Source organism: Fragaria vesca, linkage group LG6 (assembly GCF_000184155.1).
Source record: "Fragaria vesca subsp. vesca linkage group LG6, FraVesHawaii_1.0, whole genome shotgun sequence".
NCBI lineage: Eukaryota > Viridiplantae > Streptophyta > Magnoliopsida > Rosales > Rosaceae > Fragaria > Fragaria vesca.
This window is the reverse complement of record NC_020496.1, coordinates 16,979,501-16,989,646: the sequence shown is the minus strand read 5'-3', so window position 1 is coordinate 16,989,646 and position 10,146 is coordinate 16,979,501. Positions and strand designations below refer to the sequence as shown.

Here is a 10,146-nt window from a genome sequence, read left to right as displayed (position 1 = left end):
GCCTTATGCCATTAGAATATGTAGTTAGACTAGATCTATGTATTCATATCCTTACCATATTGGTATTGTGTAATTCCCTATATAAATGGCTCCTATCAATGATTAGTATAAATCAGGAAGAGCCCTATGATTGATGTAAAGATCAGGGGGAGGTGCAAACTTCAGGGGGAGTCTAACACATACATACATGTCACTATCAAATGTGAATGGTGCGTTGTACTCTTTTTCTCCTACGATCAAGGTTCAGTTTTTCTCCCACAGGGTTTTTGTAACTTGACGAGGATTTTGACGAGGCAACAGATCAGCACCATCGGCATATCAGCGCGCGGCACAAGGGAGAGTGTTCTAGGATATTCTGTATCTTTCTAGATATTCTTTATGTGTGTCTTGGCCTTATGCCATTAGGATATGCAGTTTTATGTGTGCCTTGGCCTTATGCCATTAGAATATGTAGTTAGACTAGATCTATGTATTCATATCCCTACCATATTGGTATTGTGTAATTCCCTATATAAAGGGCTCCTATCAATGATTAGTAAGAATCAGGAAGAGCCCTATGATTGATGTAAAGATCAGGGGGAGGTGCGAACTTCAGGGGGAGTCTAACACATACATACATGTCACTATCAAATGTGAAGGGTGCGTTGTACTCTTTTTCTCCTACGATCAAGGTTCAGTTTTTCTCCCACAGGGTTTTTGTAACTTGACGAGGTTTTTGACGAGGCAACAGATCAGCACCATCGGCATATCAGCGCGCGGCACAAGGGGGAGTGTTCTAGGATATTCTGTATCTTTCTAGATATTCTTTATGTGTGCCTTGGCCTTATGCCATTAGGATATGCAGTTTTATGTGTGCCTTGGCCTTATGCCATTAGGATATGTAGTTAGACTATATCTATGTATTCATATCCTTACCTTATGCCATTAGGATATGTAGTTAGACTATATCTATGTATTCATATCCTTACCATATTGGTATTGTGTAATTCCCTATATAAAGGGCTCCTATCAATGATTAGTATGAATCAGGAAGAGCCCTATGATTGATGTAAAGATCAGGGGGAGGTGCGAACTTCAGGGGGAGTCTAACACATACATACATGTCACTATCAAATGTGAAGGGTGCGTTGTACTCTTTTTCTCCTACGATCAAGGTTCAGTTTTTCTCCTACAGGGTTTTTGTAACTTGACGAGGTTTTTGACGAGGCAACAGATCAGCACCATCGGCATATCAGCGCGCGGCACAAGGGGGAGTGTTCTAGGATATTCTGTATCTTTCTAGATATTCTTTATATGTGCCTTGGCCTTATGCCATTAGGATATGCAGTTTTATGTGTGCCTTGGCCTTATGCCGCCGTCCTTCCATTGTAATTAGCTAGGGCAAACATGGATTTCCCATAAAACCAAGGTCCTCCTCTCACGATCTGATCACGTTCTTCCTTCTCAGTGAATCGAAGAACATTCTGATCTCCTTCTTGTCCGATCTGTAGCCGATTCTTCTTCCCCCACATGGCGGTCATTGTTGCCATGAACGATTTTGGAACCATTTTCTTCTTAGATGAGAGCAGACGCCCCACCGCATACGCATGGCCCGAGTACGCCGCTGCTCCGGCGGCTCTAAAGGACACCTTACTTTTCTCCAAGATCGCCAACGCTGCCGTCAATCTGGATACCTCGTCGACCATTTTACCGGAGGAGAGAATTTGCCAAAAGAAACTATGAAACCCTAGACCTAGAGAGAAACTCTAGGGAGAGAGAGACTTTTTTTCGCCGTTTCTGAAGAGTGTTGAGTAGGAAAACCCTTAGTAATTAGGTAGCGTAGGATTTCCAAGTCATCAAATTGTTAAAAGATATAGAACATCATGAAGTATCAAACTACACCAAAAATCAATGCTTTTACAAACGAATTTCTTTAAGATTGTGATAGTTAGAGAAGAACTTAAGAGAAAATTAAATTCTAACAATTAATTAACTTGTACAAGAAGGGGTCGCGCGCCATCCAAAAGCTTAGACAAAATATATGCATTATTATCCAACTATGATTTGACATGTACTGACTACTGATGAAGCACAACGTGGGTTTTCATGGTTGAAGAAATGATGAAATTGCCTATCACTACTAGTATGTATTTGAGTGCAATGACTATCTTTAAGATTGTCTATTTGCTTTGCTATGATTCCTCTTTTGTTGGCTTTTTGCTTGCTTTGTCCAATCCAATTTGAATGGAGCTCAAAGGCATATCTTCTGATAGATTTTTTCTGTCTCTCAGTTCCTCTCTGTGTAGAGATGGTGGGTGTTCGAATCTAGTTTGAAGTTAAAAGTCATGATCAACTTTGGCCCTTCTTAGGAATCCATCTAATCTTATCTCTGCCCACATAGATTGATATGATTAAACTTCTCCAAGTCTCCAAACACATGAAAACCTTTCAGTCCTCTTCTCCCCACTTAGAGAAAAATCACATGTAAGTTCATAGCTTGTGCTTTCTCTCTGTCCGACATTGGTTAGTCTTATCTATCTAAGTTTCATGTCCATGCTAGTACAGTAATGGACCCAACATTATCACCTATTTGACACCACTTTCACTTCAGTACTTCACATGAAAAACTAGTCAACTCTCATATTTAGCCTTGTGCTCGATCGATTCTATTCTCTTTGGGATTTCAGATTTACTAAAGGGAATCAAAATATCACCAAGAATAGAAACCGGCAGAGGAAACGAGGGCACAACTCTGCCGCCGAGGAGGTGCGTCGATGACGGCAAGGTGGTGATTCCAAGGCCTAGGGGGTGTGCTTAGATTGCTGGTGGATCCTCTACAATTTGGCCTAAGCTCGGGTTACGTTGATTAAATTTCATTGTTATTTTGTTAATATGGATGAGAGTTGTGAAATTTTACTCATTGTTGAGAGAGAAGTCGCAGACCTCTCTCATGCATATTTCTCAAGTAATGAATCTGTATTATGTTACCAATGAATTAACACCCTTTGAAAACTTAAAAAGTGAAAACGAGAGCAGGCAGACCCAACCAACAAGTTAAAAACTACCTAATCAAGAGACTAGCTAATACCATAAACTTCCATTTGAAGAAAATGATTCATGTTTGCTGAACAAGCACGCAAATCTTTAGATCCATATAGAGCAAATAACAGTACCAAGAATCACTATGAGAGACCAAATCTCCCTGTCCTGTGTAGTGAGTACTGAGAATCGGCATCCCAACCTATTTGGACACGCACATTCTGACTCATCATACATGTTACCAGCTCCCCATATTGATTTCATTTTCAAACGCACCCCTTTATTCTTTGGGATATTGTGTTCTGTTAGCTGCAATTACTTCTTACGACTGGCTTAATTGTCTTTACCATCAGTCTCTGCCTGGTTTGGATGGATCATATTTGATTACTCAACTTACCTCTGTTGACCCACCCTCGGCAATTGTTGCCTCCAAAGCATTTGCTGCTGTCTCAACGACCTGACTTGGTGCTCCCTATTGTTTCTTCTCTTCTGGGATCAACCAAAATTGACCCTGATGCTTTATGGCATGCCTCCTCATTTCAATGTGTTTTGGCTCTCTTGTACGGGATAGCTCAGGTCCTCTTTTTAAATGCCCGTTTTTCTTCAGCATTTTCGGGATTGGCTTCATTTCTTCCCACTTTTCCAGTGGTGGTGATGGTGGCGTAAGGTTCCTTACCTTTTTAATCTCTTCATTGAGGTGCTCCGATACTTGCATTGATTGGACTGGTCTTTTTTCACTGCCTATTAGCTTCTTTCTTAATGTTAGCCGGATTTCATCCAGCAGAGCTGACTCTGTTGCTAAGTTTGCTTACAAGAGGATATGTCCACCCACTGCACTGGGTCCATAAGACCATAACTCCCCTTCCATTTTAGTTCAGAATCAGCAGAAACTCATGGAGGCACCAAAATAGACCTAGATACACCCCACATACCACTAGCCGCCAATAGATACTTCTGGCATTTCCATGCTTACCACCTATACATTAATTCTAACCGGCAAACGAAGTCACTGTAAATTGCACAACTACCCTGAAACCTCAAAAGCACCCCATGCCCCTAACCTCACACCGCTACTTTATCAGACACTAAGTTCATCACCACCTGACTTTGAGGTCAGACGAAGTCTGGTGATTCTGATGGGTACAATTTCCAAATCAGAGTATGCAAATATCACTATTCGCAAAAATACATACCATACAACGGTAAGGACTAACTGTGGTTCTGATGGGAGGTTGTTTTAAATGCCCTTCTAATGTAAATGTTCAAGGGGAGGAGGGCGAGGAGGCAGAACAGAGAGGACATCCCAGTGTAAAGTTCAATTAATATTAAAGATAAACAAACACATATATAACACCTCTCTTCCTTACAATTCAGTCCTACTCTTTTAGCACTTTAGCAAACCATACAAATCCACCTCTTTGGCCCTAACCTAGACTTTAAATAATATAAAAGAACATAAAACAAATTTTTGGAAAATTTTATGTATTGATATATTATACAGTTCACTTACAAATTGAGCGGGTGCATGTTGTTTCATCCTGCTGAAAACTGAAAATTAAAAAATTGAAACTGAACTGCATGACTGAACAAGCAATAGACTGGAAATAACCACATAGATTGATATTGTTTTCATACATCTAAACATTTGAGAGACAAATAACCGGTTCATCAAAGAAAAATTGAAGCAAAAAAATCGTAACAGATTCCCTTTCTCACTTACACAGTCCCCCACATGTACCAGTTCCTCTTGCAGCCTTACTTTGTCAACCAGTAGATAAATATGAGAAATGTGCACACTGATGCGACAAGGGAAAGAATGATGGTATCCATAGACTTTTTACGCTTTATTGCAGAGAGGATATGACTTACCTGCAGACATGACATGGGACATTATTCAATAATAGTACTCATACTACGATAACAGAATATAACTATATATACGTATCAGTCATCATTTTTATCCTATATTTCTCTTGCAATCCCCTTAAAACAAAGCATCTAGCTTATCAGAAAAATGAATTAAATTTAACATTTTTGGATAAAAAGATCCTCATCCACAATGTTTCGTAGGTTTTTTTTTTTTTTTTTTAAATAAAAACCAATGTGAATTAACATCTTTGTCAATACGAAAGAAACAACTAAAACATCAACGGCTAGAACTACAGGTTTAATACCGTTGGAAGGCGGCTGCCAATATTGCTGAGCTTTGAATTAATACCACCAAACGTTGAACGTTGAAGGACAAGTGCACCCAGAGTTGCTTGAGCTTGAGAGATCACGGTATCCATCTGCATAACCACAACAAACATGAGAACTTCAATTTTGAGCAGCCAGAAAGCTAATCAAACTGCATGTCCGAAATTGATTATCCTTTAACCAGCCAAACCTTAACCTCATGGACAAAAACTTGTCATTTTTTCCCTTTACATACCTGCCCTGTACTTCGGCTAACAGAAGCATGTTCTTTTAGGAGAGCATTATCTGCAGAATCTCCACCAGCTTCCAAGTCTACTCTAGATCTATCAAACTCCCTAAAATCCTCAAGTAATGAAGCGTGCTCCTGCTTAGCTCTAAGGCTGGAGCGGAGACGATAAAATTCCTGCACTTCAACCATGTCAAACAGCAAGTTAGTGTCTGCTAGGTTCAATCTTATTCTAGTTAATATTGTTTTATAGATACATAGAGTGCATGATGATACATGACTGGATAAAAATTGCAAAGAAAACGAATGTGAAAGTTGCCATGACACTAAACCTAGTTACACGAGGATAGTAACATCAAACAAAAGTTAATGTCAGAATCATCCTTCGGAAAGTGAAATTGGTTACCCCATTATTAGCTGTTCAACTTCAACTTCACATGAAATCAGAATGATAAAGACCAAAGTTATCATTCAACTTTTTTTTCAGAAACAAGATCAAAGGCGGCAAGTCAAATATACTTAATAATTGAGTAAAGAAAATTGGTTGTTAACTCTAACTTCTTCCTAAACACGTGCAGGTATCGACTCAAGTTCAGACAGAACTACACGGAGGCGTGATAGATCATAAAATATATACCATTCATGCATTTTTCATTTGAGACATAAAACGTCTAAGGAACACCTAAATTAACAGTACAAATATTAAACTGCCATGCCAGTTCGCCTGTTGGCATAGTCAAGAGGCCAGAATACCTGAGTGAGATCTTGAAGAATCTCTTGATGTCTAGTCAAGGTATGAGAAACCATTTCTGATCCTCCTGATGATACCCATGCTTGCATTTGTATATTTACTTGTTGGAGTTGCTTTAATAGTCGGTCTATCCCAGATTCAAGATCACTATCAGCATCAAATTTGACAGAACCCTTTGCAGAGACAAACCTACGATAAGAATTCATCTGTTCATCCAACTGAGCTTCAAGCTTCCTGGCCTGAAATTAGAGACAGATACAATATTCATTTATATTTTATGGTATCAAAATTGCAGATTTCAAGAGTTGGTTTGAACAGAAGTGTATGAAAGAGACAGCAAAGGGAAGCAATTAACATAAAATATGCTAGGCACATTCAAACTGTGTAGTAAATTGCTTGGGTTGAGGATTATATCATCAAGTGATTCAAGTCTCATGGTCTGATGATCAGATCCAATGTCTCCTATTTTCAATAAGCTGAGCAAGATTGGAAATTAAAATTACTGATGGAGAGCTTCAAGATATAAGTCGAAATAGTTGCTAATCCCATAGTTTCTTAGGTCAGATCTTACTAAAAGGCTTTTACAGGTGGGGGGAGGCTGCTTTATGAAAGGTTCTAATAACCATTAATCATTATGGGACAAGTATCCTCTATCAATACAAAATTCTGCTCCAAAGGGAGCTGATGTTTGATGTTTCTTAGCTGTGTGGCATCTTCACGAGATGCCTCAGTTGTAGCTCTTCTTGATCGTCAAGATGGTGGTCTCATGCCAATCATCATATTACTGGTTTTTGGAACAAGTGGAACAAATTTTGTACTAGTAGAATTTTATAACCCAACTTTATAGGCCAAACTTAAGCCATAGAATCTCATAATCCAACACATTATCTAATTCTTTAGAATTAAATCCACAACAAAATAAGAAATGGTTTTAGTTTATAAACAAGCAGAATAAGTCTCGATAAATGAAGTAGGTTATTGGAAGGATTGGAATCAGCAGCCTTTAAGAGTTGGTGTACCATTACCACCCATAGAAAAAATATTGGTATCACTAACACCATATATTGAAAGCATTCACATAAGACCCGTTTTCAGTAACAGAAACTAAAATTGTAACCTGCCGAATCCTAGAACCAATGTAAAAAAGTTTTAACACCTTGTGTATAGTTGTTAGTCTCAGTGTGGCGATACAAGTACACTGTTTGATTTTTTCATGATTAGCCACGAAACAAAAATAAATCGCAGTAAAATTGAGCATAAATCAACAACAAGTCCCTAAAATTTTAATTTGTTTGCCAATTCAATTGAATTCTTGCTCAAATCAAGACAAATGAAGAAGAATCGATCTAAATTCTGAACTGGTTGCACAATTCAATATTGTTATCAAAATCAGAAATACAAATTCAGACAATTCATCTCAATTCAAAACCTATAAAGCAAACAGCCAATTGTGTACAGATGGTCAATGAAAGAGAAGAGTACCTGTTTGCGAAGCGCGTCCCATGAGCTAAGAACTTCCATATCCACCGACACCGAATTGAGAGGCCGATCTTCCGAAATTATCGCTTCTGGAAGCTTCTCCTTGTTCTTCTTCCTGCAATTCTTGTTCTCGGTGGTTTTGGTGGAGATTGGGAAATTTATTTGGAGAATAGAGACAGATGGTCTAGTTTCAACGGCAACGTCGCGTGTTTCCTACTTCAACCCATTTTCACCCTTCCCAAACTCTAATCTTTGGAGTAAAAACTTTTAACTTTTAACAAGACCAAAAATAATACGGCAAACATTGTAAAATAAGGATCCGGATCCTCTCCTTTGCATCACATACCTCCACGTGATTAATCCAACGGGTGATATAGCACACAACAACATTCTCAATCTCTTCTTCTTCTTCTCCATCAACCGAGACCCGAGTACATATGTACTCTGCAATCTCCACCGTCTTCTTGTATGGAAGAGAGCTACATCGATCGCAGGCCCTTATCTTCTTCTTCCGTTGCACCTTAGCAATCTCTGTTGGTCCACGACGCTCTCCGTCGAGCTGAACAAGAACGAAGAGGCCGAGAATGTTAATGTGGAGAGGTCCAACGGATATGTGAAGCTTCTGCTCGGGCTCGGAGTTACCTTTCTCAGAACAGGGAGTCCTATATTGTTTCTCTGTGCTCGTGGGAATCGTATTTACTTTCACTCACTGCAGCATCTCCGGCATTAGCTTTGAATCAGATTCGATTATCAATTTTGTTTAGTGCTTGTTTACTTTTGATCCATGGAATCCTTTGAGTTTAAAATTGGGTAAGATTTGGGCTGCAATTGCATGAGCTTTGATTTATTGTAATGAGTGGAACCTTTGTTTATAGAGTTAATTTAGACCGGGTATATAACCAATCTTCTAGGATATTCTCTATGTGTGTCTTGGCCTTATGCCAATAGGATATGTAGTTAGACTAGATCTATGTATTCATATCCTTACCATATTAGTATTATGTAATTCCCTATATAAAGGGCTCCTATCAATGAATAAGATGACTCTCTTGCTATCTCTTTGTCTCTACACTTTATTCTTCATCACGTTATCATGCACTTTGTTCTAACCCTAGAGCCAATAGCCCACCATTTTTTTTCCAAACCCTAAAAACCAAAACCCTAAAATCGGGCAGCCTTGTTTTTCCCGATTTCCGACCAAAACTCCGACTGCCCTCCGTCGGAATTTTATATCCCCAGAAAGCTCTTTCCGTCACGGATCCAACGCCGCCGGCCTCACCCTGAGAACCGGCCGGAAAGTCTCCGAACCGGCCGCCGGAAAATTCCAGACCGCCGCCGCTACCGACCACCGGTTCACCACCTTCCCTTGCTCCGATCAACCTGAAATTTTGACAGAAGCTTCCCCATCCAGAGCTGCTCCTCCTGTCAAATTTTCAGCCCCAAATTTGAAGTATAAGTAGGCGAAACGTTATTTCTCCTCTCGGCAGCCTTTAGAAAGGTATGTTTTGAAACCTTAAACTCTTCCATGTTCAATAACTCGGGGAGGATAAAATCCTTTCCTCCCTTCTCCATCTCCATTCTATGCTTGGGATTTTGTGTGTGCAGGTACCAAAATCCCAGAATTTTATTCGCGGGTCAAGAGTATGTTGGATCACTCTTGTTTCTTTGTCCGGGTTGTGTTTGATCAACCCGACCTTTCACCGGATTGTGTTTGATCAATCCGAGGCCTTTTTCCGAATTGTGTTTGATCAATTCGCGGCTTTTCCGGATTGTGTATGATCAATCCGAAGGACAAACCATTAAAAAGCATCGTTTGTGACCTCTATCGAGTCTCATAACAGCTTGGTTTTGTATGCAAGAGCAATGTAACATTCTGCTCCTTTGAGTTTTGACGTACTAGATGCCTAAGGCGGATCTTCGCTTGGTATCTGTGGAACCTTTCATTGGAAAGGATTAAACCACTATGTTTTGACCCCCAGGCTAACAAGCCTAGATGCCGAGATTTCACATCTCATGCGCTCAAAGTTTTTGAAGCGCCACATCGACAAAAGTCTTCAATGGCAACCTGTGCAAAAAGTAATGACCACAAAGTACTGTGGAATGCACTCATGGAGCATTTCTCGAAACGTTCATATAACTCTACTTGCTGAGTTATTAGTCAAGTGGATTGCTTACCACCTTAATTGACTACATATTGTCGATGATCTTTTGTGACATCATGATCCATAATCTTTAGCGGATTCGATCATCATCAAGTTCTCTAGGTCCTCCAAGTTGGTGTGGAATTACCAACAAGACTTGATTTTGATCATACAAACGAGAATTGTATATATGCTAATGTGATAAACTTATTTGGGATTATCCCCTAATGTGGGGACAACAATATGGGTCATGGCAACGGCAGAAAACGTCGTGCCGATGTCTAGAAAAGAGGGGGAGGTGTTGCCGGCTCTAATAGCGACACTCCCGGTCTAGA

General features: G+C 39.7%; 1 protein-coding gene across 1 annotated transcript; it reads right to left on the bottom strand.

Annotated features, from left to right (window-relative positions):
- Positions 1-4,489: 4,489 nt before the first annotated feature.
- Positions 4,490-8,080, bottom strand: LOC101304890 (Golgi SNAP receptor complex member 1-1-like). Its single transcript, XM_004303205.1, has 5 exons — positions 7,674-8,080; positions 6,194-6,430; positions 5,450-5,617; positions 5,193-5,306; positions 4,490-4,887 (listed from the first exon to the last, which is right to left on the bottom strand). Exons 1-5 carry the CDS (start codon positions 7,710-7,712, stop codon positions 4,774-4,776), a joined length of 672 nt encoding a protein of 223 aa, XP_004303253.1. The 5' UTR covers positions 7,713-8,080; the 3' UTR covers positions 4,490-4,773.
- Between the last annotated feature and the right edge of the window lie 2,066 nt (positions 8,081-10,146).

Excerpts from the sequence above, each read along its gene's own strand:
- LOC101304890 (XM_004303205.1), bottom strand. The coding sequence starts at position 7,712 with ATGGAAGTTCTTAGCTCATGGGACGCGCTTCGCAAACAG. Across the intron at positions 6,431-7,673 it reads GGGACGCGCTTCGCAAACAG|GCCAGGAAGCTTGAAGCTCA; the intron begins GTACTCTTCTCT and ends CTCTAATTTCAG. Across the intron at positions 5,307-5,449 it reads TTAGCCGAAGTACAGGGCAG|ATGGATACCGTGATCTCTCA; the intron begins GTATGTAAAGGG and ends GTGGTTATGCAG.